Genomic DNA, 19086 nt, shown 5'->3' with positions numbered 1-19086 from the left:
AGATGTCTAATCACAATAGCTTAAAGGCCAAAAAGGGAGAAATGGAAGTATGCTAATGCATGCTTTTATGCTACACATGAAATGATATAATATCACTAGAAGGTAGATTGTCATAATTTAAGTGTGTACACTATAATCTCTAAAGCCATCACTGAAATATTAAAGAGTTATATAAATAAGCTCACAAAAGAGATAAAACAAAATCATAAAAAGTACTCACTTAATCCAAATGAAGACAGAAATGAGTAAACCAGAAACCAAGAATCGGTGGAAAAAAGAAAACAAGTAGCAAAGTGGTTGATTTAATTTAATAATATTAATATCAATCATCAGATTAACTGTAAATGGTCTAAACACTCCAATTAAAAGTCAGAGATTTTCAGTTTGAATACAAAAGCAAGGCCTCACTATGTGTCATCTATCAGAAACACATTTTAAGTATAAAGAAACAAAGAGGTTAAGGCTAAAAGGATAAAAAACGCATACCATGCTAACACAGAGTGAAAGAAAAATAAGAGTGGCTATGTTAATATTAGATAAAGCAGATTAAAGTGAAAAGGATATAACCAGAGTAAATAAGTTTATTTCCTAACGAAAAAGGGCTCAATTTATCAAGAGAACATAACAATCCTAAATATTTGTGTGCCTAATAACACAGCTCTAAAATACATGACACCAAAATATATACAATTACAAGAATAAATCTAAAAGTTACAATAATAGTTGAAGAATTAAATACCCTTCTCTCAGTAACTGACAGAACAAGTAGACCATAAGGACAAGAGTTGAATAATACTATCCACCAACTCAACACAATTGATATTTATAGAACACTTTATCCAACAATAGCAAAATGCACATTCTTTTCAAGTGTACACAAAACATTTACGAAGAGAGACCATAATCTGTGCCATAAAACAAGTCCTAATAAACTTCCTTGTATTCAAGTCATACATGAATATTCCCTGACTGTAATGCAATTAAATAAAAATCAATACAGAAAAAATCTCTGGAAAATACTCCAATATTGAAACCAAATAAAATTTTTCAAGTAAATTACTTCATATGTAACTTAAGAAACAAGAAAAAGAAGGGCAAGTTAAACTCAAAAAAAGAACAAAACAGAAGAAAGGAAACAAAAATCAAAGCAGAAACCAATTAAATACAAAAAAGAAGAATAAACTCAAAGACAGACAAATACATCAATATGACACAACTGAGTCAACAGTCTGGAGAAAGACACACATATATGAACAACTGATTTTTTACAAAGGTGCAAAGAAAAATCAGTGTAGAAAAGATAATTTTTTCAACAAATGGTACAGGACCAACTAGAAGTCTATATGCAAAAAAAAAAAAAGAAAAAAAAGAAAAAAGAAGGAATCTTAAACTGTACCTTACATCACATATAATAATTAACTCAAAATGTAAAAACTAAAACTATAATACCTTCAAAAGAAAACAGAGGAAAGTCTTTGTGACCTTAAATTCGGCAAATATTTCTTTCTTTCTTTTAGAATTTTATTTTACTTTAAGTTCCTGGATACATGTGCAGAACGTGCAGGTTTGTTACATAGATAAATGTGTGCCATGGTGGTTTGCTGCACCTATCAACCTGTCACTTGGGTATTAAGCCCCACACTCATTAGCTATTTGTCCTGATGCTCTCCCTCCCCTCATCCTGCTGACAGGCCCCGGTGTGTGTTGTTCAAAGATTTCTTAAATATGACAACAAAACCTTGATTTGTAAAAAAAAAAAACCTACTAAATTAAACATCAAAATTAAAAACTCCTGGCCTTTGGAAGACACACTTAAGACAATAGAAAGCCAAGCCCTAGAATGGGGAGAAATATTTTCTAATCCTATATTTGATAAAATACTTGTATCCAGGAATATAAAGAATTCTCAAAACCCAGTAATAAGAAAACAAACAACTCAATATAAAATGGGCTAAAGATTTGAACAGACACTTTAACAAAGAAAAAAATATGGACGGGTAATAAGCACATAAAAATGCTTAACATCATCAGTCATCAGGATAATGCAAATTAAAATGACAATGGGATACTACTACACATTTCTTCAGATGGCTGAAATTAAAATAAATGACCATACAAAGTGTGGACAAGTTATGGAGTAGCTGGAATTTTAATATATTTCTTGTAGAAATGTAAAAGAAAAACAGTGTGACACGTAACTAAAAAGTAAAAAGTATACCTACCATAAAATTCAGTCATTTAAAACCCAGGTATTTACTCAAGAGAAATAAAAGTACATGTCTATACAAAGACTCGCATATGAATGTTTAGAACAGCTTTATCTGTAATATCCCAAAACTGAAAACAAACCCAATAATTCAAATGAGCATCCATACCAATTAGTTTAAAATGTGGCATAGTCACAAATAGAATGCCATTTATCAATAAAAACAAACAATTGATGCATTCTACAAATGGATGAGTCTCAAAATAATTATGCTGAATGAAAGAAGCCAGACCTAACAGAATACATGTGGTATTGCTCCCTTTATATAAAGTTCTAGAAAATACAAACTAATCTCCAGTGACAGTAAGCAAATCAGTGGTTGCCAAGGGTCAGGGGAGGAGGGCTGGAGAGGGTCAGGATGAAATGGTTACAAAAGTCATGTGAAAAATGTGGCTGACTATCTTGGTTGTGGTGTACATATATGCCAAAATTTTTCCAATCATATGTTTTAATATGTAGTTTTTTATATATCAATGAAACCTCAAAAAACCTGTTAAAAACAAAAGTCAAAGTCAAACAAAAGAAGCAAATATATTCAGCAGCCCAGTTGGTCATTCTAAAGTTCTGCAGGAATCCTGAATGAGACTGAGACATTTTAATGAATGCCCTGCAAAAACAATGACAAAGTGGATTGGGGACAACTGTGATATAGGGTTCTAGACAGGAAGATTTATTTTTCTTAACTTCATCAAGATCTGATAATGGACGCATAATAATATTTTTAACTGGAAATTACTTGTAAGCATATGTAAGTTTCTATGGGTCATTTTTTTTTTTTCTTTTGAGACGGAGTCTCTCGCTCTGTCACCCAGGCTGGAGTGCAGTGGCGCAATCTCCGCTCACTACAACCTCCGCCTCCCGGGTTCACGCCATTCTCCTGCCTCAGCCTCTGGAGTAGCTGAGACTACAGGCGCCCACCACAGCGCCCGGCTAATTTTTTGTATTTTTAGTAGAGACGGGGTTTCACCGTGTTAGCCAGGATGGTCTCGATCTCCTGACCTCGTGATCCCCCGCCTCGGCCTCCCAAAGTGCTGAGATTACAGGCGTGAGCCACCGCGCCCGGCCTCTATGGGTCATTTTTATGGTATAACCTACTCTACAGTAGAAGAGAGTTCTACTAAGCACTAACACGCTTAGTGCTTTATTTTCTGATATGGTCAAGTTTATGAATATTTTATTAAACTAATGAGTGACTGATACGTGGAGAATGGGTTTTTATTGCTTGCTTCTTTTTTTTCTTTTCTTTCTTTCTTTCTTTTTTTTTTTTTTTGAGACGGAGTTTCGCTCTTGTTGCCTGGGCTGGAGTGCAATGGTGCGATCTGGGCTCATGGCAACCTCCTCCTCCTGGGTTCAAGCGATTCTCCTGCCTCAGCCTTCCGAGTAGCTGGGATTACAGGCATGTGCCACCACGCCCGGCTAATTTTGTATTTTTAGTAGAGACAGGGTTTCTCCATGTTGGTCAGGCTGGTCTCAAACTCCCGACCTCAGGTGATCTGCCCACCTCCGCCTCCCAAAGTGCTGGGATTACAAGTGAGAGCCACCGCACCCGGTCAGCTTGCTTCTTGTTTTTCTCAGTCTCCCGTTTACTTTGGTGTGGTAATTCTAAGCCTCACTTATACAGCACACCCTTATGAATGGTATAACAAAATTGGTTAAAAATATGAGTAGTTTTTTTTTTTTTTTAATAAACAGTGAGTTCCCACTCACTGCCTTCCAGAAGGTTGCCTCAGTTGGATTTGGGGCTCATCGGAGTGATGTGTGCTCCATGATGTAGTGCTGTTATCGCCAACCTTTTTTTTTTCTTTTTTTCTCTCTTTTTTTTTTTTTAACAATAGTTTTAGACTTACCAAAAAATTGCAAAGATAGTGCAGGAAGCTTCCATGTACCCTGCACACAATATCCCCCAGTTCCAACATCTTACATTTCTATGATGCATTTGCCACAACTACTGAACCACTACTGACACATCATGATATCTAAACTCCATATTTTATTCAGATTTCTCTAATTTTCAACTCATGCTCTTTTTCTGTTCTAGGATCCCCACCCCTGAATATCTCAATACATTTCATCATCATGTTTCCTTAGGCTCCTTTTGGCTGTTACAGTGTCTCAGGTTGTCCTTGTTTTTGATGAACTTGATAGTTTTAAAGAATACTGGTTAGATGTTTTGTAGAATATCTCAATTTGGGTTCGTCTGATTTGTCTTCCTTTTTAGAGGTAAGATATTCAGCCTATGCTGATACCACTCCTCTCTTTCACAGTTCAAGTTTGAATTCTATTGTGGGTCTTGGAGACCTGGGACTTGCCTACAGCCCTTTAAAAGAAAGTCCAAGGATGCTGTTTTGGGTTGGTATGTATTAGAAACCTGATAACCGTGAAGGCAAAAACACTCTGGCACCTAGCCTACTGGCCCATATTTATTTGATAAATCTCCTATTTATTCTGTTTCCTCAAAGTTACGGATGTTGTTTTCCAAAAGCAAACAGATCTCAAATCTTATTCATGAAGCCACATGATGTGACCCATTAGCTCCATTATTTCACAATACTATCCAACATTTCTCAAACAAATTAGTGTGTGTGGAATTAAATTAGAAAATATAAAAGACAGCATTAACATATCACAGTCTAAGGAGAATTTGAGGGGACAGAATATAAAGTCAAACAATTAAAAGGTTGCAACTAGAAAAGGTCTGAGAATTCCATGTATCCTTCTGTTCACAGAATCAGAATCACAAGGTTTCCTGATACAGGTTTATATTATTATAGACCTTCTTTTCTTCATAGGGGGTTCACTTCACAGGTATTTTAATATATATCTCTTCTCATATTTATTTACTTATCAAGCATTACATCTGTGTCATCTTTACTTTGCCAGGCTCCTGGCCTATACTGTAAACATTTGATTAAGGTAGATATTTTATTACAATTTAATTTATTATAGCATGAATTTGTATCTGAGTGCATCAAATAAAATCACAGAAATATCTAATAACTTAAAAGGAAAAAAACTGTGCCTCAAAAGTCCATAAAATGGGCCTACATGTACTGTACATACTCAAGGTACTATCAAGTATACTAGAAAAATACATCTCTACTAGATCATCAATGTGACCTAAAACTGATATACTCCCCATAGTGAACAAGAACAAGAAATTCAACAGTAATTGCTTCAGACTTAAAACATAGAAGAGCTTTTGGTAGCCAAAGCCTGCTGAAAAACTGATCAGGAAAATTTGAGTTGATACTTTGTCTTGTAGCCAGAATTAGTGTAAAGATAGGTAGATAGTGCAATTCATCCCGCTGTGGTAGCCAGAATTAGTGTAAAGATAGGTAGATAGTGCAATTCATCCCTCTGTGGTTCCAGATACCTCAAAGCAGATAGTGTGGTAGATTTTCAACACGTCTTTGTTGTATTATTTCTTCTAGAAAGTACAATATTGAAAAAATTTCCTACTATCTCCTCTCCTTCTTCACAGATTATACAAAGCTAAAAGCCAAACAATTAGGTATTTGACCAAACAAAGGTCACCAGGAAGACAGGTCTCTACTTGATACATCGCTGACATTTTTCAGATTACTTTACAATTCCATGCACAGCCATACATTACCAGGTCATTATCTTGGACTTTGAAATAGAGGGTGGTTTAAAACATCCCTCCCAGAATTGCTAGGCAGAGATACGGGCCTGAGGAGATCAGCTAGATTCTCACCAGTGATGGTTATGGGACTTGCCATAACCATAGAGGGCAGCAGGAAAAGAAAGGAAAACAATACAAAGCCTCGAGCATTTGACAGCACTTTACCAGGCGTCATACACTTTCTGGAGAAGCGTGTCAGCACAGAGAGTTCTAGTATCCTGGGGGCAAGTGTGGTGTAGAAAACCTAGGAGAACACAAGTTCCCACTCACTGCCTTCCAGAAGGTTGAGTCAGTTGGATTTGGGGCTCATCGGTCACATGTGCTCCATGATGTAGTGCTGTTATCGTCAACCTTTTTTTTTATTTTGGGATGGAGTTTTGCTCTTGTTGCCCAGGCTGGAGTGCAATGGCATGATCTCGGCTCACCACAACCTCCACCTCCTGGGTTCAAGCAATTCTCCTGCCACAGCCTATCGAGTAGCTGGGATTACAGGCATGTGCCACCATGCCTGGCTAATTTTTTATTTTTAGTAGAGATGGGGTTTCTCCACGTTGGTCAGGCTGGTCTCGAACTCCCAATCCACCTGCCTCAGGCTCCCAAAGTGCTGGGATTCCAGGCATGAGCCACTGCACCTGGCCCAACCATTTTTTTTTTTTTAACTGCAAAATCCTTTCAACAAAAGCTCATCTGGAAGCTTATATATCTATATCTATATGTATATTTATATCCATCTATCTATCTATCTATCTATCTATCTATCTATCTATCTATCTATCTATCTATCTATCTATATCTATCATCTATCTATCTATCCATCCATCCATATCTCATCCAGATAAATGGATCGGTGCATTGCCTGAATTGGCGGGGGAGTCGAGGGTACAGCCCTACCTGCTTTTCCACCTCACCTCACCACCTCTGTCACTACTTGAGAGGCTCCTTGGAGACCCTAGTACCCTAGTTCTCCGAGAATACAGTCTGAGAACTTCTCACTACTCTTCAGTGTCTTTTCTTTTAGGGTATCACATTTTAGTTGGTCATCTTTTATAATAAGGTCACCATGGTAGTGAAAGGGAAACACAGCCTTTTGTTTCTTAACTACCTGACTGTGATGTTGAAAGCCAATTGGCTTAGTGTTCTTCTGGGTCGACATGGGTTCCAGGTCTCAACAATGTGGGGTTACTGTCAGACCACCTCACTGGTCTGAGAATGCTTTCTTTTTTGTCAAGTAGGATGACAAATAGCAAAATATCAGGAACTTAGAAGTCACTTTTAATGAGTGATTCACCTGCTCCTTGACCCTTCTTTCCAACTTGCAGAAATCTACTCATGTGAATGCATGAATGCTTGGGTTAAGACCCTTTAGAAAAGAAACACTTTCAAAATCTAAACTCTGCTAAAATGAAGCCACATGCACTACCTAATTAGGAACGTGAAATAATAGCATAATAATAGTAAAATGTTTTCTTTTTATGGCCTGGAATCTCTTCATTGTCACTTCTAAATAAGTTAACATGAAAATTAAGAATTGGAGATAACGTAAAATTATCTATCATCATTTAATACCTTTTCTCTTCATTGAACTTTTTAAAAATTGTTTTATTATTTTCTTTACAGACAAAGTCTTGCTATGTTGCCCAGCTGGTACTGAACTCCTGGTCTCACATAATTCTCCCACCTTAGCCTCCCAAGTAGCTGGGATTACAGTGTGAGCCACCACACCCCGCTTTACTTAACTTTATTAACAAACTAATCATTTAAGCATTTGTGGAGAAATTTGCAATAAAAAATAAATGATGAAGTAAATGGTGGGTAAGAAGAGAAAATGCTGCAATAATTAGTTTATTTTTTTCCACAAGAGCATAATACCTTACCTATTTTTATTCTTGATAAATAATACATTAGGAGCATTATTTGACAGCACTTAGGAGAATCAATATCTTCTATAGGCATTTTCCTTATTTTGGGAGGAGTGAAAGGCTTAGGAATAATTTTAATTTATAGAAATCACCAAGATGCTTATCCATATCATGGGAAAATATTTTATTATATCTTAGAAGACATTTTACTATATTCTTTAAAACCTTGAAATGTCCTCCTAGGTAACAGTGACCTAAATTGATAAAAGAGAAATCTGCTCGTTATTTATACAACAGTATAAAAATAAACAACTTATGGGAACAAAAGTGGGTTTAATCCACATGAGAGCTTCGATTTGGAGTATGGTTGGAATTTTTTTCCCAAGAAGACAGTGTGAGTGGTGTGAGTGTGGTTTTCAAAAAAAGGCTAGTTGTGTTTTGTTTTTAAAATTGTGGAAAAATATGCATAGTACAGAATTTACCATTATAGCCATTTTAAAGGGTAGGATCCTTCTGACTCTGAGAGGCCAAATTCCTCTTTGTCACTATTCTTTTATTTATTATTTTTTTTCACTGTTGTTTTGTACTCAGGCTCAGATTACTATTCTCTCTCTCTCTCTCTCCTTTTTGGTAAAAACATGCCTGGCTGGACGCAGTGGTTCACACCTGTAAGCCCAGCACTTTGGGATGCCAAGGCAGGTGGATCATTTGAGGTCAGGAGTTTGAGACCAGCCTGACCAACATGGTGAAACCCCATTTCTACCAAAAATATAAAAATCAGGTTGGTGTGGTCATGTGTGCCTGTAGTCCCAGCTACTCTGGAGGGTGAGGCAGGAGAATTGCTTGAACCTGAGAGGCGGAGGTTGCAGTGAGCTGAGATCACGCCACTGCACTCCAGCCTTGGTAACAGAGCAAGATTCCATGTCAAAAAAAAAAAAAAAAAAAGCCTAACATAAAATTTACAATCTTAATCACATTATTGTGCAACTGTCACCACTACCCATCTCCAGAAATTTTCATCATCTCATGTTGAAATTGTATACCCATTAAACACTAACTCCCCACTTTCCCCTCCTCCAAGTCCCTAGTAACCACTCTTCTACTTTCCATCTCTGAATTTGACTATTGTATGTATCTCATACTAGCAGAATTAAGCAATATGGATCCTTTCTTGTCAGTTTTATTTCACTTAGGATAATTCTTCAAGGGTTATTCATATTTTAGCATCATCAGAATTTCCTTTTAAAGACTGGTACTACTCTATTGTAAGTATATACCACATTTTCTTTATCCTTTTATCTGTCAACAGACATTTGGATTGTTTTCACCTTTTGGCTACTGTAGATGATGCTACTATGAACACTGGTATACCAATATCTCTTTGAGACTCTGCTTTCAATTATTTTGGGCATATACTCAGAAGTGAAATTTCTGGATCAAATGATAATTCTATGTTTTTGGAATCGGTTTTAGCTCTACCTCCTGGTAGTGTAGTCTTGAAGCAATATAGCCTGGTGGTTACATGAATGAGGCAGAAGGATGACTGGTCCAGGTGCTGGCTTCACTGTGCCTAGCTATTACTTAAGCTCCCTGTGCTTCAGTGTGTTTTACAGTTCAACTGTAAAACAGGAGAATGAATGTCTTAACCTTATAGGGGTCTTGTGAGAATTAGCTCTGATAATCCATTTGTTCCTTTGTTCCATCTAATATAAAGGACCCACAAATGGCTTCAGGGGTCTATGAACCCCTCAAGAGTACATGTAAGTCTTTTTGTGTAAGTGAATTTGTATACTTTTCTAAGGAGTTATGGTGGTTTATTTTTCCCTTTCTCAATCAGATTCTCAAAGGGGCCCTGATCTATCAAAGGAGAAGAACCATTACCCTAAAATAAGTTAGTGGCTTAGAATTTAACATCAAGCCCTACAAATGTGAGCTTCATTAAGCAGGTTTATAAAATAACCAATCCTGTTTTTCCCATGAGGTAGTCTGTGTGTTACCTTTGATTTTCTGTCTAAATTTCATCCAAGGAAATTCCCTTGGACAAATTCCCTTTCTGTTCCCAACTACTATAGTGTTGCTATAAATTATTTTTTGAAATTCCAAATACAGAGTGAGATATTTAATTGATACAGACATACAAAATGTGTATGCATTAGTGTGTGTGTGTGTGTGTGTGTGTGTGTGTGTAAAATTTGCTCTGATTCAACTTCGACTTTGGATAATCACTTCTTAGAACTTAATTTAATTAAGTGGCCCACAGCTTAATGTAATATACCAATTTCCTTATTGTCCAGTCCTCTAACTATTATAAATACAACGTAAGAGGTCTTGGAGGAAGACCAACAGGGCGCATCATAGGGAGAAAGTACAGTGATGGTTGAGAGATGCCCATGAGGGCTGCAGGAAAGCAACCCTGTATTTTCAAAGAATAATACTGTGATGATAACTCTTCCTACATAATTACCAAAGGGACTTTTTAGAGGTTCTCCATTGATGTGGTGTGGCTGAAATTCCCTTAATAATAATTATGCCTTAGATTTGCATACCACTTTTAACATTTCAAAGAGCTTTCACAGGCTTTAAAAAAAAAAAAATATCACAGAATCAGTGTGGGTTTCCTCAGCTTCCCCAGGGCCTGCAGATGCTCACTGCTGTCTCCTACTAGTGGGGCAGCTTGGAAACCTGCTGCACTGGCACACCAGGTCAAAACCAGTAGCAGAGTGAAACTCACACTCTATGGCAGGAACCTTTATTCGCTGATGCTAGAAATTCTTCTTGATCATTAGTGAAACAAAACTAGTTTGTAGTTATTCTAAATCAAGGAGTCCAGAAAATAACATTTCAGGTCTTGCCGGGTACGGTGGCTCACGCCTGTAATCCCAGCAGTTTGGGAGGCCGAGGTGGGCAGATCACGAGGTCAGGAGTTTGAGACCAGCCTGACCAATATGGTGAAACCCTGTCTCTACTAAAAATACAAAAATTAGCTGGGTGTGGTGGCACATGCCTGTAATCCCAGTTACTCAGGAGGCTGAGGCAGGGGAGGTGGAGGTTGCAGTGAGCCAAGATCGCACCACTGCACTCCAGCCTGGGCGACAGAGTGAGACTCGGTCTCGAAAAAAAAAGAAAGAAAGAAAGAAAGAAAGAGTATTTCTGGTCTTAGAAGTATCCTGGATCACACTCATTGAAGTCCATCCAACAATATCTCTTGGCTTTCTGTCTATTGGGGCCAGCATTGCTCTAGAGGTGGGGATGCTGCAGTTAATCAATCAAAGCCTTCACCACCAGAGAGTTTACATTGAAGTGGGGAAAGAGAGACAATCGCAAAATAAACAACATATGCATTGTGTGTTAGCTGATGAAAAGTGCGAGGGTATGTTTAAGAGGCAGGCATTTTTGGGGAGAATGGTAGGAAGGAAGGTTCCAGAAGGAGCTTGGAACCCAGCTCCATAGAGCCTTGTGCTTACTGTAAGGAATTTGGCTTTTACTTAGAGTGAGGCGGGGAGTTATTGGATGATTTGAAGTAGAAGTGTGATATCACCAAATTTGCATTTGAATAGCAGCACTTGGCTGCTGTGTTGAGAACAGATCGAAGAGGGCATGGGCTGATGCAGAGTCAGCTACTGCAATAGTCCAAGCGAGGAGAAAGGTGTTAGTGCCTTCATGTTGCTGTTTAGTTAAAATTCACCCCTGCCCTAAGAAATTGCTGACTTGATTTTTTAAAATACCATTGATTTGTTTCACAGGTTCTAGAACTTCCTATAAGTGGAAGATAAATGAGTAATGGAGAGGAGGGGATGGAAGGGATATGTGAGGGCAGGTTGTGGAGCGAAATGGGTATAGATTCTAACACCAGGGAGGAGGGACACATTTCATTATGCCTTTTTTTGTTGGTTAGTGGCTTGCAGGATATTTTGAGCAGCAGAAAACTGCTGTGTGGGTTAGGCTGTGTCATGTAACAGAGTCTGGGGTCTCTTACACAGCTGATCAGGAGCAAGACCTGCTGGATGTCCTACCTTTCTTACCTAGAGCCCACTTCAAGGGCTTGCTTCCGTAACTGTCGTCTACGGTGGTGAGTGGAGAGGGCTCTTATGGTGCTACAGCTTCCATCACCCTGCCTATATTTGAACTCTCCCCTTCTCCATAAGCCATTTTCCAGTGAACCAAAGAGTATACAATTAATCTAGTTTACTATGCTACTTTTCATCCTATTGGTTACCCTTTACCCTCACCCAGCAAACCATACATAAAGCAGTTTCACACCTATTTCTACATTGATTTAATCTCTTTCTCCTTTAAACAGTGGAAAAACAGTGACAGTAAATGAATTTTTGAAATAAGTTATATTGCCCCATAATTCTGCCACACAACTGTTATTATTTTCATATGTTGCCTTCATTTTTTTCACAGTTACTATTTTGTGTAATTTTGGAATCAGATTACAAACATCTGCATTCTTCTTTTTTCACTTTTGATAGATGTTTCATATTAACCAATAAGAAAAACATTTATTAGTTTATTATGTCACCAAGCATCTACTTATTTTAAAAGTCTGAACTAGTTTTGATTACCTAAAGTGATTACCAGTGGATGAAAAGACTACGGGCACAACATCAAACCTTCAAAACAATTGGAAAGCCTATTACAATGCATTTTTAAAAATCTTATATAACTGGCCGCGTGTGGAGACTCACACCTGTAATCCCAGCAGTTTGGGAGGCCGAAGTGGGCAGATCACCTGAGATCAGGAGTTTGAGACCAGCCTGGTCAACATGGCAAAACCTTGTCTCTACTAAAAATCCAAAAATTAGCTGGGCGTGGTGGCACACACCTGTAATCCCAGCTACTCAGGAGGCTGAGGCAGGAGAATCGCTTGTACCCAGTGGGCAGAGGTTGCAGTGAGCTGAGATCATGCCACTGCACTCCAGCATGGGTGACAAAGTGAGACTTGAATATAGTCTAAATGCAGATCCCTGTCCCAGTTACTAAATATAAAAAAATGAATAAAACATTAGTCCTGTCTTTGTATTTTCTGTACCAAGATGAACCAAATTGCCGAAGTGTCAACAGTAAACAAAGATTATTTATTTATCACACAAGCAACATGTGGCACTGTTATCATGGGAGGGAAACAAGCGTTCAAACTTGCACAATCTGATTTGCTACTAAATAATAGTGACTGCGAGATTTTTCAATAAGCAGTGAACATTTAGCCTGCCAGTATCCGTTTCTGGTTCCATAAAGGCAGCATTTAAAAAAAAAAACAACCTGCGATTTTCTTAGAGAAAAAGACACTTAACTCATTTCCAAGCAAATGCAAAGTAAAATGTGCCATTAAGCCTTGTAAGGGGTCTGAAGGCTCTGGTTTATAAGGGAGTCGGGCCATCGAGAAAAGTGTTCAATGGTTTTTCATATCGCCACTGCCAACTCCCTTCCTAGATGCAGTGCAATTTGGTGCAGGGCCACAACTGCATATGGTCTTGAGGTATGTGCAGAAGCTCATAGTCAGCAGGAAGTCAGGGTGAGGTTTGAGAGGCCAGAGCTGTTGAAGGGCGCTGGTTCAAGGTCAGCGATTCTCCACTTGAGGTGAAATTAGGTCAAAATGAATACCTGGGGGTATCCTAAAGAAGAAAAGTGGTTGGAGAAGAGAATCCCACAGGTGTATGTAGAAGAAGCAAAGGATGGGCATGGTTATAACAGTGATGATAGTGGTGGGCCACTCTAGGGAGGTGAAAAGTGCAAACCTCTTGGAATGAAGGTATAGGCTGGATGACTGCTTGTGTATGAGCCTCATATATATATTTCTAGCACAAACCAACCACCAAATCTCCTCTCTCCTCTAAACCAGTTCCTGTAGTCATCACATAAATTCTCACGTGGATGAACATCCTGCCTTCATACCTTAAGAAGGGCTCTGAACTTGAGTAATCTACTACAGATCTATACTTTCTTGTACTTAAAAGCAATAATGAACCAGGAGTATGGAAATAAGAAACGTTTCTGCTCACTTACCTTCTCCAGTGCAGCTTGAACAGCTGACTCACTTTCTGAATCCAAGGCAGAAGTAGCCTCATCTAAAATCAGAATCTTGGGGTTTCGAACTAAGGCACGAGCAATTGCGATCCTCTGTTTCTGCCCTCCACTCATTTGAGCTCCTTTTTCCCCTACCAATGTATTAAATTTCTAATGCAAAATAGGAAAGAAGCACAGAAACAGAAGTCAGCGTGATCAAATGGTTAGGACAGGAAATGACAACCCCAGTTGTGTTTTAATATTAGCTTAATCAGTACTTCAGCCTCTGGGTGCTTATGACTTTTGTTCTTTGTGAAAACAAACCACTGTGAAAAAAAGAGCCCAAAGGAGAGAGGACATAAGAAAAATTTGGCTAGGACTAAAAGAAATTAGACCATACTATAATCAAGTGTATTGAGAAAAATTAATAATAATTTAAACTAATGTGAAAATCTCTTTTAGATATTTTTAGAATGCTTTGAAATCTTTAAAAGAACCACTGTAATACAAATAACTATTTTCTGCGTGTTTATTAGCAATTTGGTATGTTACCCACAATTTCCTTCCTGGATACTCTGAAAAACAGTATGAAAAAAACTACTGCAAAAACAAACTTTCCCCTGAAACATTTTTTCCACCTTAAGAGACTTTTTTGGTGTTCTTTTGATTTGTTTTAAAATAAATTTATCTTTAACAAAGTAGATATTTTTTCTTTCATATTTGTGGTAGGGGTAACTTCTAGCACCCAGGAAACATGGCTAGTAATATTCTACTGGGTTACGTCCCTGATTCAAAGTTCATTTCTTCACGGAGATAAATTTAAATATTCTTTCTAAACCCATAATTTCTAGAGATTGATCTTCACATTTTAAAAAACAGCCTTATTGAAGAAATTTATACACAATAAAATGCATCCATTTTAAGGATATAACTCTATGAGTATTGACAGATGAGTACATCCATGCTACCACCACACCAATAAAGATATAGAACGTTTCTGTAGCCCTAGTAGGTTTCCTCATGTCACTTTTTTCAGTCAAAACCCACACCCTGCCTCCAGATACCCCCGATTTGATTTTTATCACTATACATGAATTTTGCTGAATCTAGAACTTCATGTAAATAAAATCATACGGTATGTACTTCTTTGGCTTGTTTCTTTTACCTAGCGTAATGTTTTTGATATTCATCCGTGTTATATCAGTTGTTCACTCCTATGTATTGCTAAGTAGTGTTCCACACAATGCGAGTTTACCTTGGGTTGCCAGATTTAGCAAAAACAAACACCACACAGGAAAACACAAAGCTGTTACATTTGAATTCAGAAAAGCAGTGAATTTTTTTTTAGTATAAGTATGTTTTATGCAATATTGCTAAAAAATTATTCATTATCTGAAATTCAGATTTAACTGGGAATCTAGTATTTCATCTGGCAACTCTAGATCTATCACAATTTTTCCGGGTGTGGTGGCTCACACCTGTAATCCCAGCACTTTGGGAGGTTGTGGGGGATGGATTGGTTGAAGCCAGGAATTTGAGACCAGCCTGGGCAACATGGTGAAACCCTGTCTCTACAAAAAATACAAAAATTAGCCAGGTATAGTGGTATGAGCTACTCAGGAGGCTGACGTGGAAAGACTGCCTGAGCCTGGGAGCCTGGGAAGTCGAGGCTGCGGTGAGCTGAGATTGTGCATCGCACTCCACCCTAAGTGACACAGTGAGACCCTATCTCAAAAAAAAAAAAGAAAAAATAGACCTATCACAATTTGTTTATTCATTCAACTGCTGATGAACACTTAAATTGTTTCCTATTTTTGGCTATTATAAATAAAGCTGCTATGAATATTCATGTACAAGATACTTTTTGTGGTCATGTTTTCATTTCTTTTGAATAAATACGTAGGAATAGAATGCTCAGTCATAAGTGTATGTTTAACATTATAATAAACTACCAAATTGCTTTCTAAAATGCTTGTACTGATTTCACTTTTATTTCAATGAATGAGAGATCTAATTGCTTACATCATCACCAAAAGTTACATTTGTTTGTCTTTTTAATTTTGGCTCTTCTAAGAGGGTAAAATGGTATCTCATTATCGTTTTATTTTAGAGTTCCCTGGTGACTAATAATATTGCATATTCAATGTATGTATGGTTCATTTGATTCTTTTGTAAAATGTCTGTTCAAGTTTTTGCCCATTTTTAATTTCTATTTTTTGTCTCATCATCAAGCTATAGCAGTTCTTTTTACATTCTGGATTCATGTCCTTGGCGGACACTGTATATTATAAATATTTTCTTGTGCTCTGTGTCTTGCCTTTTTGTTTTCTAAATGATGTCTTTTAAAAAGGAGGTTTTAATTTTAATAAACTCCAGTTTATCATTTTTTTATAGTAATGCTTTTCACTCTAAGAAACTTTTGCCTATCTCAAAGTCACAAAGATATTTTCATAAGTTTTAATTTTTGAAGTTTAAGCATTACAATTTTTGTACAAGGCCTATGGCAAATTAATTTTTGTGTGTGATGCAAAGTAAAGGTCACATTTTATTTTTTCCACAAGGATAACCAATTGTTCCAGCACCATTTGTTGAAAAGATATTTCTTACCCCCACTGAGTTCCATTGGCCTTGTCAAAAATTAACTGAGTAGGTATTTGTGAATCTATTTCTGGTCTCTCTGTTCCATTGTACTGATCTATACAACCATCATTATGCCACTACCACGATCTTAATTGCTGTCTTAAAATTAGATATTTAGGTCCGCCAGCTTTGGTCTTTCTTTCAAAATTGTTTTGGCTATTGTTGGTCTTTTGAATTTCCAAATAGATTTTGGAATCAACATGTTGATTTCTACACATACACATAAAAACTGGTGAGATTTTGATTGATAAAGCATAATATTTATATATCAACTTGGAGAGAATGCAAATCTTTGAAAATATGAAGTTTCTAAATCAATGAATAAGGCACTTTCTATTTCTTTAGATGTTTTCATGTCTATCAGCATTTTATAGTTTTTACTAGAAGACTTGCACATCTTTCATTAAATTTATTATTAAGAATTTTGTTTTTTGATGCTATTGTGAATACTGCTTTTTATTTTAACTTCATTTGTAACTGTTGCTGTTATTTAGACATCCAGTTTTTTTTTTTTTTTTTGGCAGGAGGAGAGCAGTGGGGACACAGTCTTGCTCTTTTGCCCAGGCTGGAGTGCAGTGGCGCCATCTCAGCTCGCTGCAACCTTTGCCTCCTGAGTTCAAGTGATTCTCCTATCTCAGCCTTTCAAGTAGCTGGGATTACAGGTGTGCAACACCACGCCCAGCTAATTTTTTGTATTTTTAGTAGAGGGTTTCGCCATGTTGTCCAGGCTGGTAACAAACTCCTTTCCTCAAGTGATCTGCCCATCTCAGCCTCCCAAAGTGCTGGGATTATACGCCCAGCTGTTTTTTTGAAATAATTATAGATAAACACTAAATTTATTTATTTACTATTTATTTATTTATTTATTTATTTATTTTTGAGTGAATTTTGGTCATTTGTATCTTTCAAGTAATTGACCCTCACCTAAGTTATCAAATTTACAGGCATAACATTGTTGATAATATTTCCTTATTAACCTTTTAATATCCTTAAAATCAATAGCCATATACCATCTTTCATTCCTGATACTGGTCATTTCTCTTTTTTCTCTCTCTCTTTTTTCAGCTTTGCTACAGTTATACTTTTTTTTTAAATCTTTTCAGCTTTTGGTTTCAATCATTGCTGTTTTTCAGTTTTGGATTTTACTGATTTCTACTGTGATTTCTATTTACTTAGTCTTGCTTGTTTTGGGTTAATTTGCTCTTCCTTCTCTAGTTTCTCTAGGTGAAAATTAGGGTTGTAGATTGTAGATATTTTTTCTTTTCTAAAAATAAGCGTTAAATACGATAAGTTTCTCTCAAAGCAGTACTTTAACTATATCTCACAAATACTAATACATTGCAATTTCATTTTGATTTAGTTCAGAATAGTTTTTAATTTTTCTCAAAATTTCTCTTTTGAGATATATATTCTTTAGAAGTGTTTTTTGTGATATTTCAAATATTTGTGTAGTTTAATTCTATTATGGTCTGAGAACATATTTTCTATGTTTTCTATTCTTTGAAAGAGCTAAGGTTTTGCTTTGTTTGTTTTGATGGCCCAGAATACTGTTTATTTTAGAGAATGTTCCACGTGAACTTGAGAAGAGTGTATTCTGCTGTTGTTGGCTGGAATGTCCTATAAATGCCAGTGAAATCTAGTTGCTTGATAGTTTGTTCATTTATATTCTTACTGATGTTACACCTACATATTCTATCAAGCACTGAAGACCTCAAGTAAAGTTGTGGATTTGTCTTTCTCCTTTCAGATGTATCAATATTTTGCTTCATGTATTTTGAAGCCCTTTTCTTAAAGAATAAACATTTAGGATTATGTTTCTTGCATACAGGCCATATTTTTCTGTTTATTTGCATGTCTGGTTTTTGTAAATGATGTACTGAGTACTGTGATTGTTGTGCTGAAGAGACTCTGAGTTCTATTTTCTTCTGAAAAATAAACAGTGCCGATTTTTGTCATGGTAGGCAACTCAAACACTGACTGATCTTGAACTTGTACAATCTTCATTTTAGGTTCCCTTGGGGTGAATTTGGAGAAAGCCACATAACTTGTCGGAACACAGCCTCCAAAACCTCTCTCCTCTGGGCATCTTGTCATGGCTTGGTCTCAGGGTTTGTTAGGGCAGGTAGATCTTACTCTAAGGTGTGGTCATGACTCCTAAGGTGTGGCTTTTTTGGTGTTTTAGCCACTTGCCTGGGGTGTTAAAAAGGTGTTAATGTGATCTGTCCATTCCAGCTGGGCTGCACTTTCAACACCCCCACATCACTGCCTGACTTCTATCCAGTGTTCTGCTTGCAGCTTTATGGCTGCCACTCTCTGGTAAGCCTTGGGTAGGTAGTCTTATCCTCAGACAGGGATTCCTGAGGGATGCCCACACAGACATGGCCTTCTGCCCCTGCCTCATTGCCACAGGTGATCTCTTATCACCTTTCCAGCTGCCCAAGCTTCCCTAAAATTTGATCTTTGCCTTTCAACTCAGTGTTACCAGACAGAATTCATGGAGTACTTTTATGAGATTCCTCTTTGTTAGGAATCAGTCTTTCATTACCTCTCATCCAATAACTGCCCTTGGCTTCATATGTTTTACCCAATTTCATGGTTGTTTATTAATGAAAAGCTAACTTTCAGCTAATTTTTTTTTTTTTTTTTTTTGAGACGGAGTCTTGCTCTGT

The 19086-nt window shown here is 37.1% G+C and overlaps 1 protein-coding gene across 1 annotated transcript in view; it reads right to left on the bottom strand.

Annotated features, from left to right (window-relative positions):
• The window catches only part of ABCB5 (ATP-binding cassette, sub-family B (MDR/TAP), member 5), a 135227-nt gene that overhangs the window by 86265 nt on the left and 29876 nt on the right, over positions 1–19086 (bottom strand). Inside the window, exon 13 of the mRNA XM_011944166.1 lies at positions 13778–13948. Within this exon, the coding sequence (XP_011799556.1) occupies positions 13778–13948 (171 nt within the window). The remainder of the gene's footprint in view (positions 1–13777; positions 13949–19086) is intronic.

This window comes from Colobus angolensis, unplaced genomic scaffold (assembly GCF_000951035.1).
Source record: "Colobus angolensis palliatus isolate OR3802 unplaced genomic scaffold, Cang.pa_1.0 Scaffold229, whole genome shotgun sequence".
NCBI lineage: Eukaryota > Metazoa > Chordata > Mammalia > Primates > Cercopithecidae > Colobus > Colobus angolensis.
The sequence above is the reverse complement of the archived record's forward strand: the minus strand, read 5'-3'. Positions and strand labels throughout refer to the sequence as shown.